The sequence below is a fragment of the Limulus polyphemus genome, unplaced genomic scaffold (genome assembly GCF_000517525.1).
Source record: "Limulus polyphemus unplaced genomic scaffold, Limulus_polyphemus-2.1.2 Scaffold2406, whole genome shotgun sequence".
In the NCBI taxonomy this organism is placed as follows: Eukaryota; Metazoa; Arthropoda; class Merostomata; order Xiphosura; family Limulidae; genus Limulus; species Limulus polyphemus.
Window position 1 is genome coordinate 106,824 of NW_013668016.1, and position 15,451 is coordinate 122,274.

The 15,451-nt window shown below is 31.9% G+C and overlaps 1 protein-coding gene across 1 annotated transcript in view; it reads left to right on the top strand.

Annotated features, from left to right (window-relative positions):
* Positions 1-9,863, top strand: part of LOC111087636 — a 45,995-nt gene extending 36,132 nt beyond the window's left edge. Inside the window, exon 2 of the mRNA XM_022394939.1 lies at positions 9,190-9,863. Coding sequence (XP_022250647.1) covers positions 9,190-9,563 — 374 coding nt within the window. The 3' untranslated portion in view covers positions 9,564-9,863. The remainder of the gene's footprint in view (positions 1-9,189) is intronic.
* Positions 9,864-15,451: the final 5,588 nt, after the last annotated feature.

Here is a 15,451-nt window from a genome sequence, read left to right on the forward strand (position 1 = left end):
GCTCTCACTGTTGAGTTCAGATGGCAGCCGGCTCCTCGTAAACCGGAAGCAGGTTCTAGATAGATGGGTTGAATACTTTGAAGGCATTCTGAACAGATCATCCGTTATAAACGATGAGCATATCTAGTAAACACTCGAGCATTCACGAACCTTCGAGAATATAACGTGTTACTAGAATCACGTGGCCCCCGCTGTCGTAACAATATTATTACTTACAACGAAACTTTCTAAGGATAAACATTGAAAATTTTATTTTTATATATAAGAAGTTTTATTCTTATAGTTGTAAATTCAATTTATCATAAAAGTTACATACCGCGTTATATTGTTCATAGTTTATGTTGGTTACACTTTAAATGTTCATAAGTATCTTGAATAGCAGGAGATTGAGCATATTATAATAATAAAAGGACCATAATTAGTTTAAAAATATGCATTACTTTTTCTATTTAATTGTTTGGCTGCGTGATATACTTTTAAAATCAACATTTTATGAAAACACACGTCTAGAGATTTCCTTTGGTATAAATAGATATTGAAAGGCATTCTATATATCTTTTGTGATCTAAATATATATTCTAAGGCTTTCTAGTTACACTTTCTGGTCCAAATACATATTATAACGCTCTTTAATCCCTATTTCTGGCCTAAATATATACTCCAATACTTTACAATATTTTAGTTGAAGGAATTACTACAACTACGAAACTTTTAGCTAAAAGCGTAAAAAACAAAAATTATATTGTTGAATAACTCATAATTCAGTGATATCTCACATAGAAGTAAGAAAATATTTTGTTTATCAACCAAACGGTCAGGTCTAATACAACAATAACATTTTAAACATTTTCTTTCCGTGAAACGATTGTTAGTCTTTATTTTTTTGACATCATTTTGAAAATTCATTTAAGAAGGTGATAATATAGTATAATAGAAACCAATTTATAAAAGCTAGTAGTTCATCATACAGTAAAATGGAAAGACATTTCCAATTAACATATTATTATAATGTGGGAACTAAACTATCAAACTTCAAAGTTAGGAGTAAATACTAATACCATACGATCCTGACATGATAGTAACCCCATCCAATTAATAAAAAATAGTTGAAAGTTATTCTAATTGTTGTTCTTAGGTTGTTGTTTTTTGTTGTTTTTTTTGTCGCTGTGCAGAAGTAAAAAGAAATCGCCCATGTACCGTTCTTTAGAGTATTTTCATACTCGTCATTCTTTCTCAAATATATGTTCATGTATTTTCTGAAATTGTATTACAAGTATATATTGTTACGTCTCTAGTCGTTAGTTAATTTTCCGTATAATTTCTTTCCGAAGAAACTTTAGCGATACAAGTCCTTTCTTAAATAAAACTGGTTTATTCTTTCTAAATACAACTTTGCAATACACTTAATTTCCACAGTCGCGCTATAATAAACGCTATAATTCACAATGAATGTCTCACGTGCTCGACTCAACTGTCAATTACGCATTGATGCCGTCAGTTCTTGGCGTAAATCTCGTTTCTTCGTGAATCTTCTAGAATATCATGACGTGTTACCAGCGTCACGTGACTACCGCTGTCGTAACAATATTATTTAGTTATTGATGTGAAAGTGGCCCGTAAAGCATGTTCCTGACATGCATTTGTGCCAATAGGCCTACTTCCTTTCATTCTAATTGGTGTGTATATATTTCACAAATAGCTTCCATAGTTCTCATGCGTCAATTTGTTTTATTCTTCTTTTTAATTTGTAAAACCATTTAAAATTACTTTAAAGAACCACCTTAGTAGATTTCACTAGTCCTCAGTTTCTTTTCACTTTCTACAGCAAAATATAACTTTGAAATAGATAAATATATAAACATGAGTGTGTATTTAGATTTATATAATGTATAAGTTGATCGTTAGGGCAGCATGTGAATTTTTTAATCCATTGTACTTTTATTACAATTTATGTCTACACATATTTGCGTTTATTTCATTGCAACAGTAATTATGGGGTGTGTGTTTGAAGTTAAGCACAAAATTACACAATGAGGTATCTGTCTTCTGCCCACCACGGGTATCGAAACCCGGTTCCTAGCGTTGTAAGTTCGCAGACATACCGCTGTGCCACTGGGGAGGGGGGCAGTAATTATGGTGTTAACAAAAAAATTCTACTGCAATGAACTTGATAATAATACACTTTGTCATTCGTCAATAGATATCGATTTTTTCGACCTGTCACATCTATGTATTTTTCTGAACTGTTTGTTTTTATGCCAAAAATTACAAAGGGACTATCTGCTCTGTGCTAACCTCGAGTATTGAACCCTAGTTTACCACTAAGCTATATTTTTCTTAAAGAAGCTTGATTATCTGAATATTTTCTAAGCGACTATAAACTTAACTTTACAGTATATGTATTCATAATTTGTAATCGAATCCCACCACCGTAAATGCTCGCTTTTTATTCCGTGGGGGTTTTATAATACGGTCAATCCCACTATTTGTTGGTAAAGAGTAGCCTAAGAGTTAGCGGTGGGTGGTGCTGACTAGCTGCCTTCCCTCTTGTCTATCACATCAAAATTCGACAAACAAATAAATCTTGTGAATAATGATTTAAACGGGTAAAACACAAATTTCATTATTTCAACATAAATCCTTATTTTCACTAGAAAAGCTGAAAGTATATATATTAAACATATATAGTGAAATAGTTTGGTAATTATTTTATTTCTCCATTTTTATCTTTATATGTATTTTATTACAATTTGAGTCAAGCAAAATTTCTCTATTATCGATTATTTATTATTTGTATCAAACCAACCCGTCTTTTCAGTTTTAAGCAGGCTTTGCGGATAAACTTCATATATTTTGCATCTGGTATTTAAACATTGTGAAACAGTGAACCATTGATATTTTATCAATTTGCGTTGGAAAATGGAAATATATGACACTATATCGCATAGTGGAATATACGGTGAAGGGAATAACACAAAATTCATTCTGCTATGGCCGATAATGATGCAAATGGAGTGTACGTTACTCATTTTTTTTAAAAATCTGCCAGCAAATATCATAGAGGATTATCTCCCCGAGTTGTTTACATTTAATTATATATATATCCATATCAACGCGAGAAAGGCGAAACTAGCAAAAGTTCAAAGCTTTGCGTTGAATATTATGCTAGTTTAAATCTAGTGCAAATAATTCTGGCAGTTTTGGAAAGTTATTTATATTTATTCCATAGATGAAAGTATATTTACTTTAAAGATGATGGAAAATAATTTTAGAAAGCAAACTTTGTATAAAAATATAAGAGCGAAGATTAAAGGTATTGAAGTGTTTTACAAAATACTCTTTAGTGATCTCAGTTATAACTAGGATTGATTCATGGGAAAGATACCGGATAGGCTGATTTACATACTACCGACCCATCTTCACTATCGATACATAGAGACGTGTTTTTACAATATCTATCACGATTAGAAAATGCAAACCTGGTAGATAGATTTACATATATAAAGAGGGTTGAACACGTTATATTAAAACGAATTTGGGTATACAATAATACAAATCAGCCTATATAAAGTTGTGGTGGAATGGTGTGTATCAGACCAACATTCTTCTACTTCTTGAAATCCCTTAGGGCAGTGGCGGATTTAGTTATTCTGGGGCCCTAGGCGCAACCTCAAGTTTGGGCCTCTATCGCTAGAATTACTTTTGACATGATTATTTAAATAATTCATAATAGTGTGAAATAGTAACTAATATTGTATTAGATAAATATAATAATATAAAATCAAACAAATAAAGAATAAATACCTATCTCATTTCAAAACTTTCCTGACTTTTTTAACTGCAAACTAGTCAATTATTTCTTCGTAATTCATATATTGTAATTCATCATTTTCTATTTTTGGAAGTGAAAGAGAAAATAAACGATCCTGGGATATCGGAAATATTTCGTAAATAGTTCTTCACTCTTTTTAACACAGAAAACGACTTTTCACCTGTAGCATTTTGTTTTTCCAGCCATATCTGAAGCATTATCGTAAGTTTGTCCTCTACAGTTTTTGATATCCAGATTTAATACCTGCAAGCTATTTAGCATAACTTCTTCTAAATTTTCTGTAGCGTGAGATTTTATAGGAATAAATCCACAAAATCTTTCTTTTATTTGCCCATCTTTCCCAATATATCTTATTACAAAAGTAAGTTGATCAATATGACCGGTATTGAATCAATAATTATGGAAAAATATATTGCACTTTTAATTTCGTTTGTGAATTTACACTGAAGTTGATTTCTCATTGATCATAAACTCGTTACAAGTTTGATGTGACAAATAACTTGTCATTCCTTGACCCGATTATTATAGCGTTCCAAATGATTTTAAAAATATCATCAAATTCGCTAAGACAACTTAAGTACTTACCTTTCCTGTTAAAAATTAAACTTTCATCGTGACCTCTAAATCCTAATATAAACAATAATTTTGCAGTAGCTACCACGCGTTTCTAAACTTCACGCTAATATCTTTGTTCATTATCAATTTGTTTTCTCATTTTCAGGGTCAATACGACAGAATTTAATAGAACGCCTTGAAAATTTGCACAAAGCAGATACGTGATTTTTAGATATTTCATATTCAATAAATTTTCTGTGTACATTTTTCCAGTCACAAAACCCTGTAATCAATTTAATTGCAAGGCTTGCTTTCTTATTTAGAATAATTTGCAAACGTAACAATACATTTTTCCTGTCACAAAACCCTGTAATCAATTTAATTGCAAGGCTTACTTTCTTATTTGGAATAATTTGCAAACGTAACAATAAACATATTTGCTTGTGCTATAGACAAACCATTCACGTTTTTTATTTCACCGTTCGACTTTAGACAGTAAAAATGCTGTTCTTGCAAACTTCTAAAAACTTTCTGTTGCGATCTACATATTCGCTCATATCTCTAATTTTTCAGGTTTATTTATTATGTAATAGTCAATAACATTGTCGGTAATTATACTTGGCCATAAAGCATTAGCTTATGAGTAGTTAATAGCTGGACTTGAATATTTTTCAGCTTGATTTCGGATTAGATCATTACTGCTAGTTGAGGCTGTATTTATTTGATCATCACAAGATTCACTAACATTTTCTTCGTTGGTTCATTTCTGATGAGCTAATTCCTTCACGTTAGGCCACATGATCTCCTTGGAAACGAGAAACTGCACCAGTTTGCTTCTATAGGCTTTTTCTTTTAGTTTTCGTTCTTATAGTTTTTCTGCACCAAACTGGTATATCCTTTTCATTTTTCGTATCGTATAATTTGATTTGAAAAAAAAAAAAAAATCCTAAATACCTACATTTGCTAAATTCCTTACTTAAGGCGCTTGCAGAAGTTATCCCTACTTGTGGAACATCACTTGCTAGAGCAAAACATCCACAAGGTGGCAAAATGCTTGTTGCAACGACGCTGCTCATGCGTGTTGTATAGGCTTGCCAACTTTTCGAAAAACAACTCCTAAAGCTAAATTTGTGTGTATAGGTATATATATTTAAATTTTCATAATTCATATACAGTATTCAAAAATTGTAGGCATATAAAGGTTGATCATATGCAAGTAGTAGGTTGATAACAATTCATGTAATTAAACAAAATTATTTTTAAAATAATGACAAACTTTTAGTTTTAAAAATGTTTTTGTTAGTGAGATTTATTTAGATTTATGTTTAGTTTCCTTACATATACTAGAATTAAAAAAATCATTTTAGCATATCTATGTAATATATTATATTCCTGTGGTTATTTTATTTATTAATTTCATGGGACACGAAAATATTTTGATTTGCAAGCACATTCTGTTAGAGAATCCGGGATATTTGGCAATCCTTCCGGGTGCCAGGAGAATATATATACGGTTTTGGGATACTCCCGGCGAATCCGGAAGAGTTAGCAAGCCTAGCAACAGCCACTGCTGTATATGAATTATTGAAATGTAAAAATAATTTTTGAGTTATTTAAACGGTGGAAATACAAAATTCTGTTATTTCAAAGATATTTAATGCTTAATTTTTCCAAAGTGTGTTCTTAATTTTGGTATAGGGAATGGAAAATAAGCAGTACTAAGATGTTTCAGTGAATGACTAGTCATTTATCAGAAATGAAAGGATTAAGGTATAATGATATGATCTGCGTTTAGCCGAAATCTAAATCACATACGCCCCCCCCCCCCCATTGGCATAACGGTATACCTGCGGACTTACAACGCTAGAAACCGGGTTTCGATACTCGTGGTGGGCAGAACACAGATATTTCATTGTGTAGCTTTGTGCTTAACTTCAAACAAATTAAATCATATACATTACTGTGAAAGTATATACATTGCTCTTTATGTAATAAATGAAAAATAAACAATAATAAAATAATAATATGTTATGAAACATATATATGAACATTTTTATTCTAGAGTTTAGCCCCCACCCTCTCCATGTATCGAGGGCCCTTGTTGCGCGCTTTCTACGCCTCGTGATAAATCCGACACTGCCTAAAGGACTAAATATAGAATGCAGTGTTTAAAAATATAATAGGCCTAATACTAATATCTTATGACATATATAATTAATCATAATCATGCTTCGTCAGTTTGTAAAAGGTGTTCACACCATAACAATTAAAAGGTAAAATATTACTTTTCAAGATAAGTATAAATATTACATGAGACTGGAAAAAGCTTAACCAATTTTCTAAATCGAATATCAATAACTTGGTCAAACAATTCTTTCTTTCTGTAAAAAATGTATTAACAAATTTGTTGTTGTTTTTTAACTACCGACGAGTTATATACATCATTACATGTGTGTATATGAATATCAACACACTTTATTTCTGTTACGGAAATAAACAGGCCTAATTTTCATGGAAGAAAAACACGTACAATTTCACATGATTTTTTATCATAAATGTGAGGCCTACTGATTTCGAAAGTGTCACCGCCTTTCATCGGTAAAACTAAAACTTTAAAAATTCCTTATCTGCGTACCATGTGATTGGTTCAAACAACCTATAGAGTTTTGGCTCTAATAGTCAAGCCCAACTGAAAAGTTTTGGTGTTGGAAGAAAGGCCACTTGTGACAGATCTGAAATGCTACTTTTAACATACTTCTGATTTAAAATCCACAAATTTTAACTCTAAATCAGCTATTTCATAACAGCTAAGTTGTTTACAGTTTAACTTTATTAACTGCTAATGAAGCATGACTATAATTAATTTAGATATTTGTATTAGGCATATTATATTTTTAACGCTGCATTCTATATCGAGTCCTTTAGGGATTTTCAAGAATTGCAAGAGTGTATAATAATAGTATTCCAAATACTCATTTGAAATGTTTTAGAATTATAGTTTATTGACGAAAACTGACAATATTGTTGTAACAATAAGAAGCTTTGTACTGTAAAGCGAAATGTTGAGTGTCTAATTAGTTAAAAACAACATTTTAGTGTTATAAGGTCATTTATTTCTAGCATTAATATGTCTTCTATACACCAATGTGCACTACAGAAATTAAATAGTTGTTTCAACCCGTTCTATCGTTAGGCGGGTTTTTGGTTAGTTAGTAAAATACAACACGAAGTACAGTCCAAGTAAAGATAACGAATTAATTAATTCCTTCGCTAAACATTTGTTACAGTCACGTTTATTGTAGACCTCATTTCAAATACATTAACTTTTAACAGAAATTACGAAATTAACGTCAGCCTAACTTACTTATAAACGTACTTGTAAAATTCCATGGCTAAGCGATCGATCAACTGAATAACAGAATAAACGCTATAACTGTCACTTCTAACTCTACTGATATGGAGTTAATCAATTATTGAGTAACTGAGTACTGATTAACTTCTCAATTATTATTCATTAACTGCTCTGCTTCATTTTACTCGTTTCTATATTGTAATTACACTACATGGGTCCCACTGTGGGAGAGCGGTAAGTCTATGAACTTACAACCTAAAAGCAGGGGTTTGATTCCTCACGGTGGACACAGCAGAGAGCCCAATGTGGTTTGGCTCTAGAACAAACACTACACGAATTTTCCCGATCACAACATCTTATGCACTCCAGCAAACACCTTCATTAAAGAATTAAAATATAGCATACAGCAACATAATTATTTCATTTTTGTGTGTTCGTCATCCCCTTAAGTAAACTAACATACAATGATCATGTATTTATTCCGTTACCACGAGCTTGAATTATTAATTAAAAGAATACTAATCTAATTAAACAAGAAAAAATGGCATCTGCTAAGAAATAACGCACTAATTAAGTATACAACTATCGTTTTAAATCGGCCAAAAGTGAATCACAAGCATGAACATTTTTCAGTAATAGAGATAATTGTTTTCCGTTTAAATACATCATCAAACAAGGATTTACTTGTCAATCGAATTAATCACTGTTTGATCACTTATATTTTTAGTCATTACTTAGAAAACACTTTTGAATTTCTCACAGGATTACCTGTTTGTTTACTCACTTACAAATTAATCATTTGACATATGAATCTTTTTTTGACTAACAACTTATTTACCTCCTACCCCGTGGCTCAGCAATAAGTGTTGAAGGTTTATAACGTTAAAAACTGGGTTTCTATATTCGTAGTGGACACAGCACAAATAGCTCATTGTGTAGCTTTGTGCTTAATTAAAAACAAACTATTTATTTTGCCTGTAAGTTTGATTTATTTAAATCTTTATACTTCTTAATCGATGTTTTATTGATAATGTAAAGTAAATTTAACTTTTCACTCGAAATTAGAGGATTTCGTCATTTGTGTGACGATGTGTTTACTTTCCCTTTATCAAAAATTCCTATTCATTTGTAGAACTAAATATATTCCATTTAGGTAAATACTTGTACCGAAAAAAAACAAAACAAAATCTGAAATTGTTCTGTACTTGTTTTAATACAATATATTTTACATATACAATTACACTTTCATCACATTTTGTCTCAAGTATATGTTTAGCCTTTATTAATTTCATCAATCTATATGCTAGTATTATCTAATATTACCAAGACAAATGTTACTCTTACTTTTTAAAACAGATAGCTTTGTTTTTCTGAATAATTTTCTTCGGGTTTTTGTTTTGTTTTTACCGAGATATTTAGCATATGAATATCTCTTTTTGTCTTCTTTAAGGTATGGAAGTAGCCAAACAAGCCTTCCTTCTTATGGTTCTTCTGATGTATTTTGTTCTGTTCACAAACGGCAAACCTTTTTATCGGAACAAGTTCCAGAATTTCCACACACAGAATCTTGAAAACGATGTCCATTTAGGCCAACTTTACAATGCTTTCATCAAATCTGGTGACTCTGGTCCAGTAGCAACCGTTGGTCAACAAGATTTTGAAAATATAAGACCAAATGAAATGGTCAAGAAAGCTTTGAGCTTGTTTGCTCAATGGCGACCCCGAATGTTCAACGACAATGACGATGACGATTCTGATGTTGTTCGTGCTGTCGCTAGAGGTAGCTTTACTCGACCACTTGGACAACCTCTTCGCTGGGGCTAAATAAATGTAACTGGAACTGAAATTATAAAAGATGTTGGAGACGCTAACGTGCACATCCGATTTCTGACTCTGTAGGGATTCAAACTTATAATTAAAGATTCCAGTGAAATATAACGTTCCACAGCTTCTGTTACAATAAACTATGTTTTCAGAGTTCTTGTTTATGTACCTGTCTAAGATAATTGGAATTATTATGTTACTGTGAGATATTATATATATGGTTTCAATACAAACAGTATATCACAATCCTGAATAAGAAGACTTATTTGGAAAGTAATGACTTGAAATAAAGCATTTAGCCTATGATCTTATCTTTGTCATGTATTATTCGTTAAAAACAGCTATCATCATGTATATATCACCTAATATGGAAAACTGTTCGCCAAAATGACATTATAGAGAACATTTTAATAAGGTAACAGAAAAAAATACTAAATTATTTTAGGGAATTTAACGGATTTCATTGATCCTGGAAGATAGAACTTTGGGAACTTAAACAAAAAATGACTTAAACCTCATACAAAGAAGGTTCCATTACGTCTTTTCAAGATTACTTTTGTGTTTCTAACATCGTGTCTGTAAATTTTAAACGACTTTAAAGCTTTTGGAAAAAGAATTAACATAAAAATTTTCGTAACTAAACTATCATATCTATTAAGTCTAGTTAATATTACTTAAATTAGAGTTGAATACGCTCTTCATCTTTAATCTATCTCTTTATCAGCTTTCAATTATCTACGACATCACATAATCATAAATATAGAGTGAAGAAAGCTATATTACTTATCATTTAATATCAAATTCAAATTTCATAAGATGGAATATTTTAAAAGTTAGGCAAAACTGACAACGTTTTCAAAACTTTGGCGAAAACTTTGAGAAATGTTTGAAGAATAAAATTATACGAATTATAAGACGATCTTCAGTAAAAATTACCTATAACTAATTTAACTTTGGAAAATCAAAAGTGACGGGATTCAGTAATTTTGTTTTTCAGGACGATTTTTTAGAAGATGAGGCAAAAGTTTAAAACAAACTAGCAGCTTAATCCGTTTATTTTGTATTTTACTAAACGAGTTACTTGAAGTAAGCCTACATAGCTGGGTGTCATGACCTCACTAGCTCAAAAGTTAATACGACTGGTGCGACAATACAAACACTTCAACATAAAAAACTATAAAAAACTGGACCTGAGGTATAATTTTTATTTTATACTTACTTGTCAATAGCCATACACATTGTCAATTATTTTTAATACCTTTACTATGTAGAGTTTGTGTTATTGAATGTCTACTTTCTAAAGTGTGGCGTTTTTCGGTTTTTAAAAAGTGTTGCCTATTCTGCCATGTTTAACTTGCAACAACTGTTGTACGTTAACAATAACACGCATTCTATATTATTATCTTTACAACAATTCAAGAGCAACAAAACTATTACTTGAGATATCATGTTTTATATTCAACTTTAGATGTAGCATTTCAACTTGAAGTACATACGCACCATACATGCATAGCTTTTCTCGTTCTGATTTTGCCTCTTAAAAAGAAAATGAGGATGATATATTTTGTCTGGTATATGATTATTAGATACTGAATTTATATTTCGGTTTTATTACAAATATTTATAAACTTTTTATTGTCTTACATGCGACACAATATACGTTAGAAAATTTAAAAAAATTATCGTTCATAAAAAATACTAACACTAGTTCTAATAGATAACTTTGGAGTCGAGGTCCGATTTCTATCATGACTTTTAACATCCAGTGTGATCTTAAGTTTTTTTTTAAATCATTAAGTGTATTACTTCTTTAATTATAGTTTTCTACGAGCGTTTTGTTGAGGCTCATTTCGATGCATTGCCATTAATCTTATGGTAAGTATGCTTTATAACCTGTTATCAAAAATTCTTTAACTATATAGCTCATCATTAAAAACAGTTCACGTAATAATTGAATGAACCTAATTCTATACAACAAAACTAACCTGAAGTAAATAATACCAATAACCATTGCAAATGAAAAACAAAATCACAATGAGTAGAATGCGTTGATTCACAGTTTGACACCCCAGCTGTAACGATATTTTCGGCACTATGGCGCTTATGAACAACCACTCTATTAATAACTCAAAGGAACTTGTATCTCCCAAATATTCTCAGCTAAAATTATATTAAACTACTCAAAATTTTCATTTTCCGACTAAATAAATTATTCATATCAAGGAAAAAATGTTTAATATTTGTACTGTCATAACCTTAAAGACAACAATTATTGTATACATTTAGCAGAGGTTTTATAATATTTATTCAATCATTTTACGAGCTTTACACTTTAGAACAACTCAATATTTTTTTCATCTTTTATAATGCTTTAATTGCTTGACTCTTTGCAAAAATCTTGGTTACCTTTTGAATTATATAAAAATTACATATAAATTTTGATGCATACTTTTCCAAATACACAAGTGTCAATTAAGTATATTTTGAAAAGAAGCCAGAAACTGGCTTTTAATATATCAACTAGAAAGTCTAGAAGTACGTATTAAATTCCTTTGTTGCTTATATTTAGGGTATTTATATAAATAAAAAAAAAAAACATTATAGTTAACAAATTATTATATTGTGTAAATTACTGTAATCCACTTTCTCTTTTAAATTTACTCCATAAACCTAAGATGAATGTCATATTGTTGAGATCATTCATATTTTAGTTTTACAACAGCTCATTATAGCGACTAAATATTTTAAATCCTTATCAACATTATTTCTAACCGAATCTTTAGTGACTTAAAGTGTAACCTCTAAATCTGCCTTATTTCTCGGTAGATAACTTCATATTATCGCCTGAATGCCTTTATAGTCCCAACATATGTAGAAAAAATACGAATAATTAATATCATTTAGACTTTACGGTAGATATTTTGTTTTTTGTCCTTGATATTTTTAACATTCCGTTAGTGTCCTAGGGTTGAAGTACTGACCATAGAAAAAGCACACAACCTGCAGCATTTTTCACCACAAGAGTTATGAACAGAAAAAAAAATGGGACTGACTACTACTCTTATAGAATATCGATAGCTGAAAATACTATTCAGCAATGTCAAGGCGCGAGTCTTGTGTCTTTGGATCAGCAGCATTGGACTCTATCTAATAAGCCACTTCTGGTCCAGAGTATGTAGAAAGAGTAACAACTGGTTAATGTTATAAAAAGGTTCACAGTAGATGTTGGCCTATGAATCCAAAGTACACCATAATTATATTATTTTGCGTATACATACTAAATTATTTATCTTATTTCTCAAGTAGATTAACAGTTAACTGCAACGAACAAATGTTATAACTCAATTAAGTGAATATGGCATTACAAATATTATTAGGACATAGGAAGTAAATTTTCTGCATACATTTTTATTTAATAATTTATTGGGTAGAGATTTTGTATTTTGAACTATGACAAAGTTACTAAAGTTATCAGATGCCGTCCATAATTTTGAACTATTAATCAGATGGAAGGACACTAGTTAGCTGCACCCTGCCACCTACATCCACACTATGGGATTGATTGTCAGTCTTATATTGCACACACACAGCTCAAAGTGCTGGAAACATTTTGTGTTATTGTACGGATTCGAAGCCAGCTCCTAAAATACGAGCTCTGCCACAGGTCCAATGAAGACTTTTATTGATGCAAGTGGATAGGGTGGTACTCAAACGTATGTCGCCTGAGGGTTAGATAGTTGTTACGTAATAGGCACCAAAGGGCGATGACGTTTCCACGAAGTCGCACCAGAGAGCGAGACTTTCTGACATCAGTTGCTAGAGCAGAGAAAGGACGATGAGGTCAAGAGCGCAGATAGTTCGCGAGCCGAACATCAGAGGGGGATGTAGATGAACGTGTCTCAACATGTCATCAAATTTATAGTAACAATCAGTCTTAAAAATAATATTTTATCTAATTTGCATAATGTTTTTACAATTATTGTCCTGAAAAGGAAGGATTTTTTATGGTAATGTAATTATATAAACCTCTAGATAATATACAATAATTTAGCATTCAAGCTTACTTTTAAGATTATAGAGTTGACAGTTACAATCTTAAAAGTACCCTTAAATATAAATCAATGATTGTTCTTTCATCTTTCATAAATCCAGCATATTTACTTTTATCATTACAGAATATGCTTTATAACAATACTGTAAAATCACAAACTTAATAAGCATATTGAAAGATTTATTAACAAAACTTCAACTATAAACATCTTAACATATAAAACACTGAATTAGCTTTCATACAACTTTTGTTAATGTACATATTACTATTTGAGTTAGAGCTTATATTTTTCCAGTTGTGTAACATTATGTGAAAAGAAACACTGAATTTATCACGAGACAGTTTAATACATCATACTAAAAAGATGTCATTATATAAATAAACGAAAAGGGATCCAAACATGTACATTATAGTTGCTACGTCTCCGTTCGTTAGTTAATTTTCCGTAACTTCGTTCCGACGAAACTTTAGCGACACAAGTCCTTTCTTAAATAAAACGGGTTTATTCTTTCTGAATATAACTTTGCGATACACTTAATTTCAACAGTCGCGCTATAACAAACGCTATAATTCTCAACGAACGTCTCACGTGCTCGACTTCAACAATACTCAGTTCAATTACACATTCTTCCGTCACGTTGTGACCGTCTTATATATACCAGCCTACCCCCAATCTAGTAGTCTCCCGACAATTCACGAAGGTTCGAGAAGGACGTGGCGTGATACTAGTCACGTGACCTCGCTGACGCAACACTGCCCCCTCCTTAGTATTGTTCGTCCCGAACAATGGCCAATTACATTAAACCAATAACAATTAACAATAACTTAATTAAATGTACAGAATTACAAACACAAAATTACAATTCAACAAAGTCTCTTAATTTTACGGGACGTATCTTCTTTCGTATTGGTCTCCGTCTCGTTGGCTTTTGCTTCATATGGGGTTCATCTGCTTCATCAGGAAATGTCCTATCGTCGATAACGGTCACATTAGTGGTAGTAACTTCATCAAGAGCTTCACCGTTTCCCTTCTCAAAACTGGGTAGAGTTTCTTCTTCAATGGTGGCTTTTTCGGGTGACACGTCTTCAGCAGCGTCATTTGTTCTGTTGTTCACTTCGTCCCAACTGAAATGTCCTGGACCATGATAGCGCTAAAGCCTGTTGGCATGCACCACTTTTGGCTTACCTCGCCGACCACATTTTATCCGGAAAGTCACGTTTGAGAGACGATCCACTATGTCATATGGGCCTTCCCATGAAGAAGACAACTTAGGAGACTTCCCTTTGGTCTTCCTGGGATGATACAACCACACCTTGTCTGCTGGTTCAAAGCTGACTTCAGTAGATCTCTTATCATAAGATAACTTCATCGAATCAGCAGACGTTTTCAAGTTTGAATGCACTTGATGGTGAATATCATCCATCCTTTACGATAACACTTCCACAAACTCTGACATATTCACAGGCAACTCTTCATAAGGTGGGCGTCCCTTATGCTTGGGTCTCCTTTTAGCACTACATGTACTGCATGTCCTGCACCATTCTTCCACATCTCGCCTCATACCTATCCAGAAAAATCTTTGTCGTATGTAACTCAGTCTTCTTGATTCCGAGATGTTCTTCCTCGGTATAACTGTTTGCCAACGTCGCCACTTTCCCATCGGTAGTTTCCCATCTCTGTACAATAATACCATCTGCAAGCTTTAACTGGTCCCATTGCACCCAATAGTGCTTTGTCACAGGGCTTAGCCTAGACACCTTCTTCCAAGCAGGGCACAAAACACTTGTTTTTTAGGAAGTCAATTATAGGCTTCAAATCTTGGTCTTTCTCCTATTC